This window comes from Xenopus laevis, chromosome 5L (genome assembly GCF_017654675.1).
Source record: "Xenopus laevis strain J_2021 chromosome 5L, Xenopus_laevis_v10.1, whole genome shotgun sequence".
Classification (NCBI taxonomy): Eukaryota; Metazoa; Chordata; class Amphibia; order Anura; family Pipidae; genus Xenopus; species Xenopus laevis.
In genome coordinates, this window is record NC_054379.1 from 5194394 (window position 1) to 5219259 (window position 24866).

At 36.7% G+C, this 24866-nt stretch overlaps 1 protein-coding gene across 1 annotated transcript in view; it reads left to right on the forward strand.

The window, feature by feature from the left end:
• fshr.L (follicle stimulating hormone receptor L homeolog) overlaps positions 1 to 24070 on the forward strand; it is a 112555-nt gene extending 88485 nt beyond the window's left edge. Inside the window, 5 exon segments of the mRNA NM_001256260.1 lie at positions 352 to 429; positions 5703 to 5771; positions 10860 to 10934; positions 12825 to 13010; positions 21820 to 24070. Coding sequence (NP_001243189.1) covers positions 352 to 429; positions 5703 to 5771; positions 10860 to 10934; positions 12825 to 13010; positions 21820 to 23047 — 1636 coding nt within the window. The 3' untranslated portion in view covers positions 23048 to 24070.
• Positions 24071 to 24866: the final 796 nt, after the last annotated feature.

The following is a 24866-nucleotide window of genomic DNA, read 5'->3' on the forward strand; positions in this document are numbered from 1 at the left end:
CCCAGTACAAGTTTCGGACCAGCATTTCAACATTTATTTAATTTCATTTCCCAGTAGCATGTAATGAAAGGGAGTGTTAGATAGGTCATTTTGGTTCAGAGGTGCAAACATTTGTGCTTGCTGATTATGTGAATGTTCTTTGTGAAATTGAGCAGAAAATCCTGTTTATAAAAGAATAAACCAATATGGCTGACTGGTTTGGACAACCAGTAGATATCATAGAAATTAAAATTAATTTTAAAATGAGAGAATACATTAACGACCTAGATTGCTCAGTGTTGGTATTGTATAATGCTGAACAACATAAAGTACAAGTGTCATCAAAATCATATTTATTTTATCTCCAATTAGGGAGATTCAAGACAATATCAACATCAAGAAAATTGAAAGAAATTCATTTGTTGGACTCAGCGTTGACAATGTCATTTTGTGAGTAGGTTTAATTTGGTCTTATATAATATAATATCATATATATAGAAATAAATAAAAAAAGATGAAAGGATGGAAAAAAACCCTGATCCTTCAATGTTTCATTTCAAATTGTACCAAACAGTTCTACCTTTGACTTTTCCCTCTTCTACTCTACTGTACTATATATGCTTCATCTTTTACAGTTTTGCTACACTGAGCATTGCTATTTGTTGCAAAGAAACCCTTTTCACTGCACTCCACCTTTCTTATAGGTTGTCACAATCGACTGTCCATAGGGCCACTGTTTATAGATTTTTATACTGTCTTTTCCTTATGTGGAGTTTAAAAATGAATAGTCCTATATAATAATTCCAGTGCCACAGCATCCACAGTCTTGAAGGTTCTAATCCTTAATGTCCCTGTATTTGTGGAGGTATTGATCAGTCCCTTGATATGTTCTGCCCTAGTCTTTAACTTGGAATTGCCTCTGTGTAGAAAAACTGTCACCAACTGTTTTAACTGTGAGCCACATTCAACTGTAAAACGAGTTGGAGAACAACAGAAACATGAAAAAGTTCCTGTGTTGGCAAATAAGGGCTGTTATTGGCTATTTGGTAGCCCCTATATAGACTGGCAGCCTACAGGAGGTAGTACAGTTGGTTTATATGTAACCAAAACTTCAAAGCTTCCAAGCCTGGGATTCAAAAATGAGCTCCTGCTTTAAGGCCACTGGGAGCAACATCCAAGGAGATGGTGAGCATCATGTTGCTCACAGGTCATGGTTTGGGGACCACTGGTGTAGACTGTAGAACATTATAACCTCAGAGTATCAAACAAAACCACCCTGGAATACTGAGCTTTTGGTACATTCTTTATCTGTTGTTGAGGTATTTGCCTGCTGAGGGTTTTCTTCTTTGTTGGCCCCACCTGACCATGGGAAACTTTTTGTGGTAGGGATTGGGATGATGATAGTATGTGGATACCCAATAACTGCTGGCCTACAAAAATAATGTGGTTGGATTATCACACAAACTGCTAATATTTTTTCAGGAATTAACTAGGCAAACAAGACATACACAATGAACAACGGGGTTTCTTAGATATGTATTATAACATGTATAATGTATACATTGCTTAAGATCTGTAAAAGAAAATATGGACATCATTGACTTCATATACAATGGTATAAATCTATAGTTAGTCTATAGGCTGTGAACTTTAGGTGTTCTAACTGTAAACCCCATACCATTAAATAAGATTTAAAACATTGAACCTTCCCTGATAGCGTATGTTGATCTTATCTACTGCAAGCTATTTTTAAAATAATTAAGAACTTGATTGCTTGTGACTCTTTTTGTTTTACAAATTTTATTTATCGCTAAAAAAAATGTTTATTTCTCTAAAACCCTAATAATTTGAGATTTAGTAAGTGTAAAAAAAAGTCTAATATAAACAGGTTAAAGTAGTTGAGCCCATTGATTAGCTGCGTTAATCCTATTGGACTTTTTTTAGTGGTTTTCGGATATTTTTGCGCTAGTAATTTGGATCATTGAGTGTTTTTTTCCATTTGTACTTCTTTTATTTAAACTTTTAATAACTTTCATGCCATTTGTGATATTAGAGAAGTAGGGGTATATTTATCAAAGTATGAAGTTAGAGATCACTATGGTCCGCTGGAGTGAAATACTGCCTCTCTCCATTCATTTCTATGGGATTTTTAAAGGCGTATTTATCAAAGGGTGAAAGTTCCCCATTTGATAAATACACCTTTAAAAAACCCATTGAAATGAATGGAGAGAGGTGGTATTTCACTCTAGTGGACTGTGGAGATCTCTTGCTTCACTCTTTGATAAATATACCCCATAGAATTTAATTGTGGTTTCAAAAAGCTCTAATACTGTACCACTAAAATTGAACCTTTAGTAAATTGGCCTCCCCATTTATAATAGAATCCATAGATTTTACCAAGTGACTATGCAGGAAGTTATATATAAATGGTCCTATTTATTTCTCTGTGTCCCAACATTTTCTGGACTGGCAGAACTGTTGGAGTTGGGGGAATCTTAAATATTGAGGGATGAACAGGAAAGTGAGAAGGCCTAACAAATATTGACGTTTTTATTTTCAAAGATAAGTGAAGAACTGAGAATTCAATAGAGCATTGAAGTGTCTTGACCAAAGCCAAATGTGGGACTAATGCCATTGTGTATGATGCTTCAAGTCATTATTTACACATCAGTTCCATTTCTAGGACCTTTGTTGTATAATATTTTGCACCATTCGTGGTTTTTCATTTTTATGTTTTTGCAGATCTTAAACAATTTATATACATTGTATAATACTTTGGTAGGAAGTGGTGCCCACACGAATGAAAAGAAGTTATGAATGATTTCTATTCCCTGCATAAGGAGGATGATTGACATGTCATGCCTCTATGGACGTATTCAGTAAGTGTTCTTCTTAGAAAGTCAGTCAGTCAGTATAACATAAGTCTACATTGTATATGTCTTATGGAATGAACTGCCTGACAATTTAATAAAAAATATTGGATTGGACATAATTTATAAGAAAAAAAGCACCTGCATGGGATATTTGCATTCATCTAAATCTGGTCTTGGTTCCTTTATTGATAAAATATCAACCAATAATTGCTGTGTGAATAATATAGATAGATAGTATAGATAGATGAACAGAGCAAGGCATGAATTAAGAGATAACAATAAAAACTATAAGGAGACTTATATTTCCAATGTACGCATGAGCAGTCCATGTACATATGGTAATATCCATAGAGGATCACTTGTCATATTAGAATGTAAGGGATGCACCAAACTCAGTTTATTTGGATTTAACCTAATACCAAGGGGCCGATTCATTAACTTTGAGTGAAGGATTCGAAGGTAAAAAGCTTCGAATTTCGAAGTTTTTTTGGGCTACTTCGACCATCGAATGGGCTACTTCGACCTTCGACTACGACTATCGAAGGATTCGAAGTAAAAATCGTTCGACTATTCGACCATTCGATAGTCGAAGTACTGTCTCTTTAAAAAAAATTCGACCCCCTAGTTCAGCAGCTAAAAGCTACCGAAGTCAATGTTAGCCTATGGGGAAGGTCCCCATAGGCTTGCCTAAGTTTTTTTGATCAAAGGATATTCCTTCGATCGTTGGATTTAAATCCTTAGAATCGTTCGATTCGAAGGATTTAATCGTTCGATCGAAGGAATAATCCTTCGATCGTACGATCGTACTATCTGCGCTAAATCCTTCGACTTCGATATTCGAAGTCGAAGGATTTTAGTTCCTAGTCGAATATCGAGGGTTAATTAACCCTCGATATTCGACCCTTGATGAATCGGCCCCCTAATGTTTCAAAAAAGATTTTGTTGAAAACAAAACAGAATTTGAACCTTGATTTACATAATCTCCAAGCAAAATGTTTAGCTTTCAGTAGTCCTGCTCTTTACTGTCACATGGTAATATATCGATTCCGTTCAGCTGAACACAAGGACTTGGCCAAAGATGGGTTTGTATCCACATTAAAGGGGACCTGTCGCCAAAAAAATTTATTCAAAATCCTGTTTTATCATGTTAGTCAAGCAAAATGAACTTTAATTACACTTTATAAATTATTTGAATCTGGTTCCCTTCAGTCTGGGAATTCATAATTATAACAAGTAGGCAGGAGCCATTTTGGGGACACTGTTATTAAGACAAGTCTTGTATCATCTCAGAATCTTGTTTGTGCACCAGAATGGGGAACAGATGTCCATCCCCATGTCCTGACCACACAGTTATATGGTAAAGAGAAAGGGGGGATGTGTGGGGGGCAGTGACATGTAGGAAGTGCTGAATTGAAAGTGAAAGTAATTGTCTGCCCCGCCTCTATGCCACGGGCATAGAGGAGGGGCAGACAATATTTGATTGACAGCTGAGATTTTTAAATGAGTTTACAACAGCTATGAATGCTTAAATAAAAAATAGAAATTGGATTTCATGTTTAATTTGAAAAGGACTTTTATTATACAGCTTTTTGTGTCTGGGTGACAGGTCCACTTTAAGAGCCATGAGTTTTCATTAATACCACAAGGTGATTTATCAATGTTTGAATGTAAAATTTTGTATGTAATTCTATCCTGCCTTTTGCCTATTCGTGAAGACCAGACCTTCTGCATACCACTACTAATCCTTAGATGCAAACTAGAAAAGAAGGTGGAAAGTTCTGCTTCTGAAATATTTTGTTCTTTCATGTTTTGGGGCAGCCAAAATGTACTTAACTGCCACTTCTTTATACAAATATATGACCAGTATGTGCTAAGCTTAAATGTGTTGAATGAGCTTACTGCTGTATACGGTGGGCCCAGGTGCACACGCCCCAGACCTTCAGCAAGGGGAGCAGATACCAGGAAACTTGAGAAGAGGCTGGCACAAGCTTGGACCCACGAAATAGTAAAGCCGGAGTCAGATTGTAAATGGATTAAAAAAGCTTACATTTTATTTTCCATAATTAAGAACCATGGCCTGATGCGTTTCGTATCTATCTACTCAAGTTTCCTGCCACTTCTTTTCCTAGGCCTAAACTGAAAACTTTTTAGTCTTTTAAGCATATACATTAAGGGGCAGATGTATCAAGGGTCAAATTTCGAGGGGTTAAATCCCTCGAAATTCGACTGGGGAATAGAATCGAATAGGCAATTCGGGCGAATTTACTCGATCGAACGATTGATCGAATGCCTTTTTATTTGATCAAAAACGTAGAAAACAAGCCTATGGGACTTTCCCATAGGCTTTTAATGCAGTTCGGTAGCGAAGTAGGCAGTCAAAGTATTTTTAAAAGAGACAGGGCGAATAGTCGCAGCTTTTTTGCGCTCAATCTATTCGAATCATTCTACTCAGGTGAATTTACGCCAATTCGATATTCGAGGAGCATAAAAAACTACTCGAAATTCGAGTATTTTTCCTTCTATTCCTTCACTCGAACTTAGTGAATGGGCCCCTAAGGCATAGCAGCCAGTAAGCCCCTGGGTTCAACCCCAGATAAGGTCAGCATTGCTTTAGACATAGTTACATGTAAGTGATCATTAGAGAAAGTATTTGGTTGATTGGTTGTATTAGTTGATGTATTTTAGACATTTTGAGTCTTTTTATCTTTACATATCCCACAAACCATATTTCATTTCATATTTTTTCTTGAAAGTTGGTCTATTTTTTCGTTAGCCACTCGTCTAATTTTTATTGCATTTCAGTTGTTCTCTAGTAATAGCATATTTATGTTGTTATTTTTTTTTTTTCAGGAGGCTCAACAAGAATGGAATCGAAGAAATACAGAACTACGCATTTAATGGCACAAACTTAAATGAACTGTAAGTTAAAGAAAAACGTTTACTATACATGTGGAAAAAGCAACCATAATTGATTTAAGGGACAGTTTACCTTTTTTATAACTTTAAGGAGCCGATTCACCAAGGGTCGAATATCGAGGGTTAATTAACCCTCGATATTCGACTGGGAATTAAAATCCTTCGACTTCGAATATCGAAGTCGAAGAATTTTAGTGCAAATAGTTTGATCGTTCGATCGAAGGAATAATCCTTCAAACGATCGTTGGATTATCCTTCGACCAAAAAACCTTAGGAAAGCCTATGGGGACCTTCCCCATAGGCTAACATTGACTTCGGTAGCTTTTAGATGGTGAACTAGGGGGTCGAAGTTTTTTCTTAAAGAGACAGTACTTCGACTAACGAATAGTCCAGATGACCTTCATTTTTATTTTTTGAATTATTTGCCTTCTTTCTCTGACTCTTTCCAGCTTTCAAATGGGGGTCACTGACCGCATCTAAAAAATCAAATGCTCTGCAAGGCTACACATTTAATGCTATTGCTACTTTTATTACTCATTTTTGCATTCAGGCCTCTCCTATTCATATTCCAGTCTCTTTTTCAAATCAATTCATGGTTTCTAGGGTAATTTGGACCCTAGTAACGAGATTGTCGAAATTGCAAACTGGAAACCTGCTGAATAAAATGATAAATAACTCACAAGCAACAAATAATAAGAATTAGTGATGGGCGAATTTATTCACCAGGCGCAAATTCGCAGCATATTCACACGATTCACCGCCGACAAATAAATTTGCAAAACGGCCGGGAAAATTTGCTGGCAAAAAAAATGGACACTGGCGTTTTTTGGACGCTGGCGCATTTTCATATGCGAATGTGCACCGGCATCCAAAAAATGGACACCGGCTTCAAAAACAGATGCCAGCGTCAAAAACGAGACGCTGGCGCCATTTTGCAAATTTTTGGGCGAAGCGAAACGGCACAAATTCGCCCATCACTAATAAGAATTACATCATATTAACAGTTAATTGAAAGGTGACCAAGCCCTTAAATAATAGTATTGTTATTAAATAATAAAACTAATGTTTTTCAAATTCAGAGGGCTGATGTACAAGCCTTGCAAATTTAGACGTCACAGTAAATGGACATTCACATTTTTCTCCGCCACCTTTTCTACTGCACTGAGCCCCCTAGATCAGCATCTGGTTTAGAAGGTGAGGATCTTTATAATAAAGAAATACACAAAAGATGAGTAAGAAAGATTATGTAGTTACTGTATGTGCTGTGAGGTGTCACTGGAATTTGAAGGTACTGTAGAATCTTTTCTTTGTTTTTAAACAATCATTTAAACTCTTGTGCACTATATAAATAGTAGAAGAGTGTTGTACTGTGGTAGATCAAAACCAGAAAATATAGAGCAGGTAATATTCTTTATTGGCTAATAGTGATGGACAAATTTGTCCCATTTCGATATGCTGAAAAATGTTCAAATTACACGCGAAATTCGCAAGACATCGAAAGTTAGTGAAATGCGCTGAAGCCAATGGGCATCAAAATTATTTTTTCGACGCCTGCGACAATTGTTATACATGCGCCTATTTAGCCAAATGCAAGTCAATGGGCGTCCAAATAAGTTTGACAATGTTTATTCGCGAGACTTTTCTGACGCGTGCCCATTTTTTTCGCCTGTCTGAAGCAGTGACCTGTGTGTTTTATCATGTTAGACAATAAATGGTATCATTTATCCTATATTTTCTGGTTTTCACACTATGGGCTGGATTCAATTCAGTGAGAAAAAAGAGATGGATGAGATTCAATTTGAGATGCAATTCAATTCAGAAAAACGAACCCCAAGGTCCTGGTCTTGGCTCACGCTTCTACCTATAACAACCGCCTTTTGCTTTGGGAGTAGCCTTCTGCTACACAGATGGCACCAGGTATTAGTGAGAGCACCAAGGGGGGAGTTCTGGTCAGACAAGGGAACCATTAAATATTCCGGAAGAATGGAGAACATGGAGCATAGTTGAAGGTCATGCAGACGTCAATAACAATCAGGCAGTGCAGAATTGGGAATCAGGAGCAGAGTCAGGACACAGGCCGGGGTCAAACCAAAAGATAACGCAGTACAAAGTCAGGATCCAAGAGAATGTTCAGAAACAGGCAAAAGTCGATACAGGCAGGGAGCAATCAAAAGTCAGGAACAGGCAGGGTTCAAAGTACAAAAATCAGACTTAAATTACACCCAGGAACTATCAGGAAATAGACCTACATTGGGCATTGAATAATTGGCCACAACCCCATGACCCCCCTAAATAATTGAATGTTGTGCCAACAATGACATCACCCGTGCACCGAAAATAAAAGGAAGCGGTGCACATCGTGATCAGAAGAGGAGGTGACAACTCTAGACATCCCTACCACCCCACTAGACCACCAGGTATTCTCAGATGGAGCTAGTGAGAAGGCATTTTTGACAGGCTGACAAATGAAGCTGCATGAAATTAGGTGTTTTTAAACACTAATGTTGAGAAATTACCGGGCAAAGGAAAAAAAATGCTTAAAAGGTCTATAACAATGCAGGTTCTCACGACTTCACTAATGGGCTGATTTGTCATTGGTCAAGATTTCTCCTTGGCTCCATCCCAACAATAAAAAAAGCAATCCTGCCACAGATTGAGATTAATGGATATTTACCAAACTTTCTGTCTTCTGAACACCGTGTTCTCCCTGAAACATTTCATGGGTTTAGAGATTTGAACTGGAATATTTCTGTCACTCCAGTTACCAGAAAATTCCACAGATTTTGTAGATTTTAGATCATCATGAGAAATGTGAAATGAGACAAATACGCTCTAGCAAAAATAAAATGTGAAAAGCAAAATCAGCAATTCTTAGGTGTGAATAAAGGAGACTGTATCTAAATTTTTAATAAATCTACCCCTGCGTCTTTACGATACTGTACATGACATAAGATGGATAGTTATAGAATATGGTTTTATTAAGAACTTTATGTTTTTACAGGGAATGTTTATATTTGTCCCTGTAGCGTTACACAACTAAAACTGTAAAGGAAGCAGGACATTAGGATGACTTGTAAATTAGCTTCTATCTTCTTTTTATGTAATAGAAATATTAAAAAACTATGTTGATTTCCCTCTTATACCGGAACTAAAAATACCAGGCCAGCTTCCTGTGACCTCTTCTAAACTAAGCTTAGATAATTGTCTGAAAAATCTGAGATAATTTTAGAGAATTGCGGTAGAATCATTTCAGCCCCTATAACAGGTTATTCACCTTTAAGTTAACTCTAAGCATGATGTAAAGAGTGAAATTCTGAGACATCTCTACAGTTATAAGTCAAATCAACTTGATGTATTTTTCCTTGAAGAGGTTTCACTAGTCACCCGACTGGCTTTCTCAATTCAGAATGTCGTGTACAAAAATGTGTGTGGTTATATACACTGGAATCTTACTCCAATCATCATGAAACCTGCAGGGGGTCAGAGACCTCATGGAGGCAAGGTGTTGATTGTATTAGCATGATCGGAGCTATGAGGTATTATTAAATGTCCATGGAGAGGTTCCTAAACTGCATTGTATGTGGCAGACAATAGGGGGCAGATCAAAGGTCGATTTGAAAATTTTAATTTCAATTTTAAATTCGAATTTTGAGTTTATTTGAGTGTAATTTGACTAGGGAATAGTCCAAATTTGATTCCAGTTTAAAAAATTCCGAAATTTGAATTTTGAAATTTATCATGTACTGTCCCTTTAAGAATTCAAATTCGACAGTTTGCTATCTAAAACCTGCCGAATTGGTGTTTTAGCATATGGGGGACCTCCTACAATCAATTTGGAGTCGTTTGGAGGACTTTTGAAAAAAAAAATATATTTTTTTTAAATGTTTTTTTACATTTTTTTGGTGAAAAAACTCAATTGGAATTTGATTCAAGTTTGCAGGTCGATCCTATTCACCCAAATTTTTTAAAAAATTTGAAATTATTAATAATCTTAGATATTTTCAAATTTCGAGTTTATGGGAGTTTGTGGAAGTTTTTAAAAACTCCCATAAATTCTAAATTTGACCGTAGGTGTTGCGACTCTGTTCAAACTTGGTTTTTGTATGGACTCCCCTTTGGAGTCCATGCCTGTTGTCTACCACATACAATGCTGTTTTAACACCACTCCCATAACCTGGATGAATGAGAACCTTCACGGTCATATTCTGAGACATTTTGCAATTGTGGTTTTTGATTTATTTGACTTCTAATTCCAAATTCCCCTAGCAACCACGCACTGATGTGAATAAGAGACTGTAATATGAATAAGAAAGGCCTGAATAGAAAGATAAGTAATAACAAATTGCAATAATAATAAATGTGTAGCCTTACAGAGCATTTGTTTTTTTAGCTAGGTAGAGTCAGAAGAAGAAGGCAAAAATGTTAAAACTATAAAAAAAAGAAAAAATTAAGACCAATCGCAAAGATGTTTAGAATTGGTCATTCTATCACATACTAAAAGTTAACTTAAAGGTGTACCACCCCTTTTATTAGACGTGTGCCTGATTTATATACAGTAAATGTTATTTACATTTTTGCCTTGGCTGCCATTTTTTTCAGACTGGCTGGTCACAGTCTACATTACTGTCTTCCACAGCCCATCTATTATGCTACAATGTTGTTACAAAAACATAGCAGGGAAATCACCTAATTGACCTGGTGCACGTGCTGAGGAAATTGGGGGGTAGTCGGTAGTAAAACCCAAAAATCCACCAGGGACAACTTGCTCATTCTTTTTTTCAATATTCCATGTAGTAGGCACAATTCTGCAAGAAAAGTGCATTGTCGCTCTTTTTATCTTAAAGAATTTTCTTGAATTTTTGCAATACACTTACAGATTATAAACCCACCGCTGAGATAAATTCTGATTTGAGATCAATGTTCTTACCAACCACCCTGTCCTCTACAGACCCAAGATGGAGGGATAAATAAATAAATAGACAAATATAAAGTGTAGTGGCTCCTTAACCTATTTTTTGGTTCTGTCCAGTTGATCTGTTCTTTATTAACCATTGATAATACAATAAAGTCCATCCATTTTTTATTTATCAGAATTCTCAGTGGCAATGAGAGGCTGGCGAGGCTTCCTGACCTTGTTTTCCATGGAACCACCGGGCCAGCTGTTTTGTAAGTTTTCACAATTTTATACTTCATTTTTTATACTGGTATGATTAATATCATATTCAAATACTCATTTCAGTTCAGAAATCATTATCTGTGAATCAACGTGCTTTTCATTTGAGCTTAAATGAATATATTTGTATTTCTAGTATAAAGTGGTATAAAGTGATGTTTGTGTGAAAAGGATAGTTATCTGCACAACAGGGTTAAGCTTCATATTAACTTTATCCTTCACAGGGGATTGTAATAATGTCTGCTTCTAGTAATCCATATATCTAACCATAGGGTACCATTTTGGGCTGCTGTTTGAATGACAATAGGGCTCATTTATGAGCACAAGTGCAGTGTGCAAAGTGCAATTTAGGATGCAATTTGTCAGGTTTTTTACCCATAATTGAATTATTATAAACGGTGCATTATTTATAGATATATATATACACAAGTGTGTATAGTACAACAGATGTACACAGTTTACAAGGCATAAATATGAATAGGGGAATAGCAATTATAAATTAGACAGTGAAATGAAATACTTAAGTGCTAGGATTTTCAATAGGTCTTACAATCTGTTAGGAAGAGGTGACAGAAACAAAATGGGGAGGGGAACAAGCACATAAGTCAAGGGTGTGTTGGTACAGAGAAGATAAGTGCTTCATCTAGAACAGTGATCCCCAACCAGTGGCTCACGAGAAACCAATCCCCAACCCCATGAATGTTGCTCCCAGTGGCCTCAAAGCAGGTTTTTTTTTAATTCAAGGCTTGGAGGAAAGTTTTGGTGCATAAAAACCAGGCGTACTGCCAAACAGATCTTCCTGTAGGCTGCCAGTCCTCATGGAGGCTACCAAATAACCAACTTTTTGTTTTGCCTGCTTGTGTTGCTCCCCAACTTTTTCATACTTAAATGTGGCTTATCGGTAAAAAAATGTTGGGTACACCTGCTCTAGAAAGTGGGTTTTAAGGAGCTTGAGACTAGACAAAGCCAGATTTCTGCTCAGGGCATCTGGAGGCCAACTTCCTCCATCACCACCCCCATCGAATAGCGCACATGTGCATCCTTTTTACCTACAGCCGGAGAATGGGGACAGAGCGCATAGACCCTAGAGTTAGTGTTGGAGCCTTCCTAACACAAATTGGTAGAGCGTTCCATTGGCATGGTGAGCTCTTTGATGAACTGTATGGTCAATTAATGGTCCCGAACTTAACGTAAGGGCCTGGAGGGAGTATTTGGGGAGATGTATATAGGGGAGCAGAAGAATGCTGGGCCCTGAAGAAAAAGTATGAATTTTATATTTTTTTGCACCATTGACCAGGAGTCAGGACAGAAACATTAGAAGTGAAGGGGTGGAGGGAGCTTTAGCTACAGGTGTACGCAATACAATGAGTGGAGATTTGGACATAAAGAACCTTTTTTTGCCACAATTCCAGCATAATGACAGTCAGGTGTGGCCTCAAACTTTAAACCAGCACTGATGCATTAAACCACGCAATTCTACCTGCATTTTTTTATGAATTTGTGCAACTGCACTTAAAATTACCAGAGTGGGGATTGCTTACTGCAAATACACACAGATGTAAGGAGTGTGTTTAGGAATAGACTCCATTTTATTCAAATTATGCAAATTTTAAAACTGATTTCCTTTTTCTGTGTAATAATAAAACAGTAGCTTGTACTTGATCCCAACTAAGATATCATTAATCCTTATTGGTTTATATGATTTTCTAATATACTTAAAGTATGAAGACCTAAATTACAGAAAGATCCATTATCTGGAAAACCCCAGGTCCCGAGCATTCGGGATTACAGGTCCGATACCTGTATATATATATATATATATATACTGTATATTACCACTTTTCCAATTCATTGATATTGGTTTTTCTGTTTAATTGGTTCAGGGATATTTCAAACACAAGGATCAGCTCTTTGCCAAGCTTTGGACTGGAGAAAATAAAAAGACTCAAAGCCAAGTCGGCTTATAATTTAAAGAAGCTTCCAGCCCTGGAACAATTTGAAGAACTGATTGAAGCTGATTTAACCTACCCCAGCCACTGCTGTGCCTTTGCCAACTGGAAGAGAGAAATGTAAGTGTTGGATTTCTTAGAAATAGTTTATTGGGTGCTTCAAGTGTCAGGGAGTCTAATTCAAGACCAGGTTTATTTATTTTTTAAATGATAAATGCCATAAGACAACACTAACCTTTCCTATAGATAATACATGTAGTGAACTCAGTCTGAACATTCTCTCCATGAAGTATTCCTCTCCTGAATCCTCCAGTGTCACTATGATGGGGAAATGCACTGGCAGAGTGTTATTAGCCATTATAGGGACCTTTCACCTTCTCACACTCTCTTCAGGTATTCTTTCTCTGTCGTGTCCACATACAGCACACAAACTTTCCCTGACTGTCTCACTACAGCCCGTAGGTTCCCACTAACCTACAAACGCTCTCAAGTCCTAACTGGTGCACAATTGCCTCAGGGGCTCTACCCCAATCTATTCACTCCTTGTCAGGGCAACAGACTGTATTTGCTAACTAGCCTCTCTATCTCTCTCTCCGAGAGTGAGCTCACACCACCTACTGCCACTAGCTAGCCTAGCCCTGAAGGAAACAGCCTCCCATCTGGATGGGCCACCAAGGTCTTCAATTCTGCCTGCTTGATGTTCTTAGGCCAAAGAGGAAGTCCACAGCTCTCGTACTTCCTTATACAAGCTCCTGCACTTCCGTATACAACCTCCTGCACTTGCTTATATAAGCTCCTGCACTTCCTTATACAAGTATGCACTTCCTTATACAAGCTCCTGCACTTCCTTATACAAGCTCCTGCACTTCCTTATACAAGCTCCTGCACTTCCTTATACAGTACAAGCTCCTGCACTTCCTTATACAAGCTCCTGCACTTCCTTATGCAGTACAAGCTCCTGCACTTCCTTATACAGTACAAGCTCCTGCACTTCCTTATACAGTACAAGCTCCTGCACTTCCTTATACAGTACAAGCTCCTGCACTTCCTTATACAGTACAAGCTCCTGCACTTCCTTATACAGTACAAGCTCCTGCACTTCCTTATACAAGCTCCTGCAGGGGAATTCCCCTACAAGCCAACCTACAACATTGCCCAGCTATTTACATTATGAAAAATAACAATTATTTTTCACCTCTTTACAAGTACTTTCAAAGAATTAAAACTTCCTGCCCTCTGTATTAACCACAATAAATAATGTTTATGGTAAAATCAGAATCTCTGAAATAAGCTTACACAATGCTTATTTTAAGCAAAGACCTCACAGACCTTTCGAGGCAAACATTCACTAATTTCATATTATGTTATGGCTAAACTGTACAGTTAAAAATGAACATACAAATGTAAAGTAAATACTGTCAAATGCTGTGAAAGAAAACCTAATAAATACAAAGTAAAAAAAAAATGCCTATCCCCTTTTATAATTAGACAGTATGGTACAGATATAGGATCCGTTACCCGGAAACCCATTATTTAGAAAGCTTTGAATTACGGGAAGGCCATCTCCCATGGACTCCATTTTATCGAAATGTTTAAAAATCATTTCCTTTTTCTGTGTAATAATAAAACAGTAACTTGTACTTGATCCCAACTAAGATATAATTAATCCTTATTGGAAGCAAAACAATCCTTTTGGGTTTAATTAATAATGAAATAGTTTACAGTAGACTTAAGTTATAATGATCCAGATTACAGAAAGTCCCCTGTTCTGAAAAACCCCAGGTCCTGTGCATTCTGGATAACAGTTTCCTGTATAACTTCAATGTTAAATACTGTTAAATTCAGTTCAATTTCAGATCTCACCGCACAATTTTAAAGTTTAAAAGACTGTCCACGTTCCTTCTAACTTCCCAACCCCCATGATAATCTTTGCACTTGATAATACAGTAATCATCTACTAAAAATAACTTGTCTAGACTAAGTGCCAGCAAAACTTATCCCAACTGCCAAGGGACAAGCACCATACATGTAAAACACTCCATCAGTTGCAGTGTGTAAATCATTGAGATATATGGAAAGGGAAAGTTTCCTCCTCTGTCCTTTGTTAGTCCTTTTTCTTCCTTACCTTGGAAGACACTTTATTTAGACTCCCTTGGGGAGTAAAAAGGCTGAACTCAGATCAGAGAAGATTGTACTTCAACAATGAAATTATTTAAAAGCTTTTTGGTAAATTACCACTTTAAATACGAATTTACACCAAAAGAAGTACGGTATGGGACCTGTTTACCAGAATGCTCAGATCCTTGGGTTTTCCAGTAATTTGGATCTCAATACCTTTTATCTGCTAAAATAACATTTAAGCCCAATAGGTTGGTTTTGCCTCCAATAAGGATTAATTATATCTTAGTTTGGATCAAGTACAAGCAACTGTTTTGTTATTACAGAGATATTTATTCCGGTATTAAACTGTAAGAGGTTTTCAAAGTGTTCGGATCTTCGGTCAGCATTTTTATAAAACATGTCACAGAAAATGAATTTGTTCAAACCCATTGGGATATATTGACACATCTGTATTGATAAATGTTTCCGTTTATTTACACCTTCTGGACCTTAAGCAAGACTTCGGGGTAAATTTATCAAAGAGTGAAGTTCCGCCACTAGAGTGAAATTCCGCAGCTCTCAATTCATTTCTATGGGATTTTGAAAGGCCGATTTATCAATGGGTGAATGTGAAAGTTCACCCTTTGATGAATACGCCGTTAAAAACCCCATAGAAATGAATGGGGAGTGGTGGCATTTCACTCTAGTGAACTTCACTATTATGTTGACAAACTGGATAAAAAATCAGAGTCCTCGATTATTCTGGATTCCTACAATTGATCCTTGGTAACAGTCTCAGGCTGGACTGGCAGAATAAACTCATTGGAGAAGGAAAGGACCTTTGTGGTCCAAAACATGTAGTGCTTCAATAAAGAAATTTAGACTACATTGAAAGGCTCTCCAGTCCCTATTTTGTCTATGATGCTAAGTGAAGTTGGCTTCTCCAGCAACTGTTGATGAGCCTTAAAGACTGAAAGAATTTACAAATAAGTGGATTAACAAGGAATTCAATTCTTAAAAATGCCTTACCCTTTAAACAAATCAGGGATTGTTTGTCCATATATTGCAATATATTTAAACTGGCCAATTATGTCAAAGTCATCCCCGGTGTGACCAATTCCTACACTCAACTTGCATCTGATTCATTCCAAACTTGGCTTGACTATAGCTAAAAGGGTGGGAGCTACAACATGGAGCTGGCCACTGCTTCTGTATAAACTATAACAAACAGTCAGGTGATCCCACTGGTGGCCAATAAAAGGGCAACCAAGTTTGGGAGTTTTACATTGAAAGCAGAAAGTAAGTTGCAGGTAAAACTTAGTCCCTTTTTAAAATGTATAATGAAGCAACTGAAATCTTAAAGAGCCTCGATTTTTTTCTGGTTGAGGTTTTTAGGGGGTTGTGGTTTAAACACTTAGGGGCCTATTTGTTAAACTCAAATTTTTCTGGTTAAAGGGGGGAAACTTTAATTTTTAGAAAATGATCATGCCCCAAAGTTGTAAATGACAGCTTTTACTAGCTGTACTCCTTTTTGGGTTTAGTCATCCAGTTTTTGGAGTGTCAGTTGAACAATTGATTTTATCGTGACGTTTTGTCGCTCCGATTTGTTTCGAGGAAATTTGTTTATAAAGGAGTTAAAATCGTCGAAGTGAGTTTGGTCGGATTTGTTTTCATAAAACAATGAGATTAATTCAGGTTTAGGAATTGTGCCCCTTAAAGCAATATAGAAAAAAATATGAATTTTCAGAGATTTTTGGGGCAAAAAAATTTAATGTTAGTAAATAGGCTCCTAAGTATTACTAAAACTACTACCGAATTCACAGATTTGTCAGAGTATTTATATTTAGTTACAATGCTCAATCTGTATTCTAGATGCAATGGGTGAACTCTAATTATTCTTAATTGACAACAATGGACAACATCCATTTTTCTTGTGATATAAATTCACTTTGTAAAGGGTTTTTTTTTTACATTTCTTGGTAGTGTGGGTTAAAATGATCTGGAGATGTTCAGAAATGTTCAGATCAGCAGGTGCCTTGCACAGCCCCTTAATAAAAACACAACAAAGACTATTATTAGCTGCATGGCAAGTTTCCCAGCACCTGATGGAACTACTTTGTGTGATATTAAAGCAACTTGTAAAGCTTACTGGGAATACACAGCGACTCAGCATTCAGCAACAACATGAGCTGAAAATGTTATTTTTGTCACTTGGCCAAAGAAGTTAAATAGAAATGTACTTTATATACTTTTATAGAACTATTCATTTACTTGAATCTGTTGTGCGCTTGCATATCGACTGTACCATCAGTCGATACCATGAGTTTAAGATGATTGATTTATGAACTGTAGATTATAGAAGGAGTAGAAACATTTAGGGGCCGATTCACTAACTTCGAGTGAAGGATTCGAAGTAAAAAAACTACGAATTTCTAAGTATTTTTTGGGCTACCTCGACCATCGAATGGGCTACTACGACCTTCGACTACGACTTTGAATCGAAGGATTCGAAATTAAAATCGTTGGACCATTCGATAGTCGAAGTACTGTCTCTTTAAGAAAAAACTTCGACCCCCTAGTTCGCCATCTAAAAGCTAAAAAAAAGGTCCCCATAGGCTTTCCTAAGTTTTTTTTGATCGAAGGACATTCCTTCGATCATTGGATTAAAATCCTTCGAATCGTTCAATTCGAAGGATTTTATCGTTCGATCGAAGGAATAATCCTTCGATCGTTCGATCGCACTATTAGCGCTAAAATCCTTCGACTTCGATATTCGAAGTCGAAGGATTTTAATTCCCAGTCGAATATCGAGGGTTAATTAACCCTCGATATTTGACCCTTTGTGAATCGGCCCCTTAGATTTTAATTGACTGGAATTTGATAAACCTTTCCACTATGGGTCAGACGAATGAAGTCTAAGGGGGTTATTTATGAAAGGTCAAATTTTAGATTTTTGTGAGCTTATTTAGACTTTGAATGAACAATTTCAATAGATTCTAATTTAAGAAAAAAATCGGACGTAAAAAACGTGAATCAGTGTAGTCAGGGTGAAAAATGTAAATACTCTAATTTATCATGTTTTAGGCAGAAAAAACTCTCGAATTGATCTAGTTTTAGAGTGAAACCCACTGATAAAACATGAATATCATGAAGAGCATTGACTGTCACATGACCTTGCCAGGCTTCAAATGGTGTATTTTCATATTCAAGCTATTTCCAGGTTCGGGTATAATAAATCTCCAAAAATTTGTGGGGGGGTTTTCCCCGAAAAAATTGATTTTTGACTTAAAAATATCTCAGAAAACTCAAATTTTTCATAAAAAAACAACAACTTCACTTTGATAAATAACCACCTACTGCAAATGTATTTGTCATTTTTGGTTACTACAATCATTTTCTTAGAAATCAAATTTACAATCTGCTCTTTGTGCATAATGCCTTCAAATGTTGATTAGCAACTTGATGTGGAAGTTATCAAATAAAGGATTATTCTGTAATCTGGAGCCCTTAAAGTGTGTGTTTTAGGTGTAAAATTAAGGGGCACATTTACAAAGCTCGAGTGAAGGATTCGAATTTAAAAAACTTCGAATTTCGAAGTGTTTTTTGGGCTACTTCGACCATCGAATGGGCTACTTCGACCTTCGACTACGACTTCGACTACGAATCGAACGATTCGAACTAAAAATCGTTAGACTATTCGACCATTCGATAGTCGAAGTACTGTCTCTTTAAGAAAAACTTCGACCCCCTAGTTCGGCAGCTAAAACCTACCGAACTCAATGTTAGCCTATGGGGAAGGTCCCCATAGGCTTGCCTGAGTTTTTTTGATCGAAGGATATTCCTTCGATCGTTGGATTAAAATCCTTCGAATCGTTCGATTCGAAGGATTTAATTGTTCGATCGAAGGAATAATCCTTTGATCGTTTGATCGTAGGATTTGCGCTAAATCGTTCGACTTCGATATTCGAAGTCGAACGATTTTAGTTCCTAGTCGAATATCGAGGGTTAATTAACCCTCGATATTCGACTCTTGATGAATCGGCCCCTTAAATGTTATCAGAATGGATCTATTTATATACAGGTAAGGGACCTGTTATTCAGATTGTTCGGTACTTGGGGTTTTCCAGATAAGGGATCTTTACATAATTTGGATCTTCATACCTTAAGTCCACTAGAAAATCATGTAAACATTAAATAAACCCAATAGATTCGCTTATCAATACTGATGCCATCACTAAGCACCATTTAGAAGGATACAATTTACAGGATATGCACATTCTTGTGTATTTTAAAATAATAATAAAGATAAAATGATCCCGGGTGAAAATAAATTTGGATGAAGACAACTAATTGGTCAGACGATTACACAGATGATCTAATATAAAGTGACAGGCTTTTTTTATTGCTTTATTAAGAAATATATTTCTAATAATCTCTGGAAGTGCCATAGCAGGAATGGTGACACACAGCATTTATTGTTTTCTAAATCCTTACTAGGGCAGCAGAAAGATAAAACAATATTTCAAAACTAGAATTCATGATGATTCCCCTATGAAATGCTACTGTCATTTTCTGACATTTTGTCCATGTGACTTTCCTTTGACATCCCTCTAACTTTGACAGTTTTTTTTTTTTTTGAGATGTATAAAAATTCCAATTTTGAAATTGGCGAGGCAAGTTGACAGTAAATCTTGAACATTTATGTACAGGATCTCAAGAAATATGAATGAAAACTCTATGGGGCATATTTACTAAGCTCGAGTGAAGGATTAGAAGTAAAAAAACTTCGAATTTCAAAGGTTTTTTTGGGGTACTTCGACCATCGAATAGGCTACTACGACCTTTGACTACGACTTCGACTTCAATTCGAACGATTCAAATTAAAAATCATTCGCCTATTCGACCATTCGATAGTCGAAGTACTGTCTCTTTAAAAAAAACTTTGACTACATACTTCGCAGTTTAAACCTACCAAGGTACAATGTTAGCCTATGGGAACCTTCCCCATCATTTTTGTAAGGTTTTTTTTATCAAAGAAAAATCCTTCGATCGATCGATTAAGATTCTTCGAATCGAACGATTTTTACTTTGATTGATTGATCTTAGTATTTGCGGTAAATCCTTCGAATTCGATATAATCGAATTTGAAGGATTTTAATTTGAGTGTCGAATTTGACCCTTAGTAAATGTGCCCCTATGTGTACCCTACTTGACTAGATCTGCTGAATATATTTAATTCATAGGTTATTTGATATCCATCTGTATGTGTGAATACCCAGGTTGTCTTGTTAAAATCCCCCCTACCTGATGCAATGATAATCTCTCCTGTTTGTGGGAAAAATGTGTGATTTTCAAGACTTTGTGCCAAAAGATATCAAGTTCCATATTAGGCAAAGTATTAGGCAAACAATGTGAAAAATGCATATTTCCAGCCTGTCAATAATAAGATAATGCATTCAAAAAGGTAGAATATGAGTTTCTTAAATGATTAAGTGTTCCCATAAGGTTTGAGTAGAAACTTTGTTTCTCAGTTTATGGTGGCATTGATTTAACCAGGGGGAGGTAGCTAGATGGCAGTTAGAGATCTGGGTCTGAGTGGCAGGGGTTAGTGAAGGCGTATCAGAATTTCCACAAGAGAGAAATAACCAACAATATGAAAAGCAAAGTATAAATCAAAGAGAATGAGAAGTAGTGCCCTTTGGCCATGGCTATTTGAGATCCTTTGCAACTCACAAAAGACTCTCTCAGATCTAGTGGGCATGGTGAAAACCAGACCAGAGCAGGTCAAGGGTGTGGAGAAAATTAGTAATATGAGAAAAGAGAAGATTTAGAGGTCAGGGTGGTAGTTAAGTAGTTAGGTAGGTGGCTTGGTCCAGTGTAGGCTTTTTAAGAAAGGACTTGACACAGGCTGGTATAAAAATAAAGTTGAAAGTACAGAAAGCTAGAGAGGAAATAAATATATGAGTAAGAGATGGAGTAAGTACAGGGACATCCTGTGGAAGCAATAGAGAAACTTCAAACAGAATCTACTTTGCTTTTTAAGTCTTTAAAGTCCAAGTGATTATGTAGAAATGTTAAAGAGGGATACATAAGGGTGTTGAATATGGAAAACAAACATCATGGATTTGATTTGTTATTTTAACAAATTAAGGCAAGGAATTAAGGCAGGACAAGAGAGGTTTATCATCGAGGACATCTTCTTCTGCGTGGGATTTCCTCCAGGTGTGGATTGTAAGGAACAGCACAGGAAAGTGTAGCCAGGGGTTGGGTTGCAAAGGGGCATGGATGTTGATATTAGAGGACAGTATTCTAGGTATTGACACATGAATTAGGATCAGAAAGAGAGAAAGAAATAAGGGAGGAGAGTCTAGAGTGTTAGCTGGAGCAGATACACCAATAGGATTTGGATTTTTGTCCTGCCTGTTAAAACAGGGGTATATTTTCCTTCACTGCCCAGCTTCTGTTAACCTTTAAAAAATGAAACCTTAGCATTTTCTGCTTGATGATTTGCATTAACCCCAAAGCTTAGCTGTTCAACGGTGCAGCGTCACTGGTCACTCCTAACAAAATCCAAGATGGTGAGCTCCTTCCACAACTTGGAAATCAATCACTACTGTTACAGAAATGCTCAACCTTTAGGCTGGTGTAGTAAGTTTAGCATATACTGTAAATTGCAGCTTTTACTAGCTTTATTCCCTTTATGGTTTAGTCCTCCTTTATTTTTAGCTGCTAGAAGACAATATATTAAAAAAATTCTGCTTTAAAATAAGGGTTTATAAAATAGGGCTTAATTATTCAATCAGTAACAATAACTTTTCCCTTGTTGCAGCACAGACTGGGATCCACTCTGCAATAAAACTTTTGAGAGTCAACCTGAAGATCTGAAGTCTTTCAGCAAAAGGTCCGCCCAAGTGGATTCCTTATTTTTTAATGGAGGAACAACGTATGACTTGATAGACAAGGAGGATGATTTTGGATTTGACTACTTCTTTTGTCAAGGAAAACAGGATGTTGTATGCTCTCCTACCCCCGATGAATTTAATCCATGTGAAGATATAATGGGGTACACAGCTCTCAGAATCCTTATATGGTGTGTCAATATTCTTGCCATCGCTGGAAATTCAGTTGTTCTGATAATATTGCTAACAAGTCAGTACAAATTTACTGTGCCCAGATTTCTAATGTGCAACCTTGCGTTTGCAGACTTGTGCATGGGTATCTATCTGTTGTTGATTGCGGCTGTGGATATTAAGACCAAAAGTCAGTATTATAACTATGCCATTGACTGGCAAACGGGTGCAGGGTGCCATGCCACTGGGTTTTTTACAGTCTTTGCCAGTGAACTGTCTGTCTTTACGCTAACAGTAATAACATTGGAAAGATGGCACACAATAACGTATGCAATGCAGTTAGACCGGAAAGTGCGATTTCGACATGCGACAATAATAATGGCATCCGGTTGGGCATTTTCATTTACAGTGGCTCTACTTCCAATTGTCGGTGTCAGTAGCTACATGAAGGTCAGCATTTGTCTGCCAATGGACATCGAAACCCCACTTTCTCAGGCATATATCATTTTCCTTCTTGTCCTCAATGTTTTGGCCTTTGTAGTTATCTGCACATGTTACATTGGGATCTACCTGACCGTCAGGAATCCTAATGTCATATCCTCCAACAGTGACACCAAGATTGCCAAACGAATGGCGATACTGATATTTACAGATTTTTTGTGTATGGCGCCAATATCATTCTTTGCGATCTCAGCGTCACTAAAGATCCCTCTTATCACAGTGTCCAAATCCAAGATCCTCTTAGTTCTCTTCTATCCCATAAATTCCTTTGCTAACCCTTTCCTGTACGCCATTTTTACCAAGACGTTTCGCAGAGATTTTTATATTCTCATGAGCAAATTCGGTTGCTGTGAAGCACGAGCGCAAATATTCAGAACAGAGACCTCCTCGAGTGCTCACAATCTTCATTCTAGAAACGGACACTTTGTTCCAGGACCAAAAAACAGCAGTGGGTCCGTTTACACGTTGGTTCCGCTCAACCACTAACAGTGAAGCTGTAACAACTAGTGATGGGTGAATTTATTCGCCAGGCGCGAATTCGCGGCGAATTTGCGCGATTCGCCGCCAGCGAATAAATTCGCAAAACGCTTGCCAAAATTAGCGGAAAAAAATCGCCAGCGTCAAAAAATTTTTTTCGAAAAAAACGGGCGCCATTTCGCAAATTTCGCGCGAAATTAGCGAATTTTTCGGCGAAGCAAAACGTCGCAAATTCGCCCATCACTAGTAACAACATACCTCAGGAGGTGTGAAATTTCTATTTGATAGAAGTTAGTAAGTCTAAATTATTTAGTGTTTCCTGAAAAAACACTCCTTTTCTAATTTTTTTTACAGAAATAGCCTACTCTTGAATTATATTTTCTTTATAAATAACAAACAGCATATGGCAATTAATTTTGTTAATCCATCATACTTTTTTGTTTTAAACATACATTCACAATATTTATAAAGTTATATTTTAGGATTTTGTCTGAATAAAGAAGCCTTTATAAAAATCTCCCCAATTATATCCAGATTTTTCTTTACTTATTAAGCAAGTGCATTTTCTCATCAGCTTTACTGAGCTCTATGTCTTTGATCTTAACTGAAGACCTGTAACATCAATAACATAAGTAGTACGAATGTAGTTATACAGGTAAGGGATCCTTCCATAATTAGGAACTAAAAATGTTTCAGATATAAAAAAAAGAGTCAATGGGATTATAGTGCCATTAGTATGCATTTATGCTACAACAGTTACCATCAATAACAAGGAACTGTTTTAGTATTATAAGAAACACAAATTAGACAAAAATGAAGAACTGTTTAGGTTTCTACAGGAAATGGAATCGCTGGATTTTAAGCTTTCTGGATAATAGGTTTTTGGATAATAACTCTACTTGTAACTCTACTTAGAGGCAGTTTACTAAAATTAAAAATTTTTCTGAATCTCAAAAAAAACTCGAATTGACGTGATCTTGTTTTTGTCTTGAGTGCTGGAAAAGCTTGATGGCATTAAATTGCGCAAAAAAATAAAAATACTTGATCACACTCATTCCATTACTTTTCAATGATTCAGCAAAATCTCCAGTTTTTTCAGAATCTCAAATTTAGAAATAGCTTGAAAATACTTCTCCCTCTGATTTAAACAGAAGCTCGACAGCTTATAGCTGCCTCAAAAAACTCAAAGTCCAGAAAAAAAAATTTCAATTTTTAATACAGGGAGGCCTATTTATCAAAATTCACATTTGTGATGTTTTAGAGGTTTTCTTTACGTCGAATAAACTCACAACTCACAATTGCTTATTTATTAAAAAATCCGGATGTAAAAAACTTGATTAAATACAATCGTGGAAAAAGTTTGAATACCCCAAATTTGAAAACTAGAAAAACTCAAAAATTTCTAATTAAAAAATGGCTTGAATTTTGCCTAGGACAACTCTCATTGACTTCTACATGTACTCGCCAACTTTTAGATGCCAATGTTTTACATTCAAGTTTTTCGAGTTTTTTGTGCTTAATAAATACCAAACATTCAAGTTTTTGAAAATATCACTCGAGTTTTTGTGCAAATATGAATTGTGGCAAAAATTTGAATGCAAATGTTTAAGGTCAATCATAGAATATACTACATTTGAGGAATGGATATAATGATATCGAATGATGAACATTGAAAAGTAATGTGTTTAAAAACTGTGTATTCTTGTATTTAGATAGTATCAAAGCTGAAATGTGGCTAGTTGGACAAATGGTTAAACCGTTGCTGAAAAGTCAAAATATCTGATGACAAAAAAGTGTAATTTAATGCATTTCAAAATAAGAGTGTGAA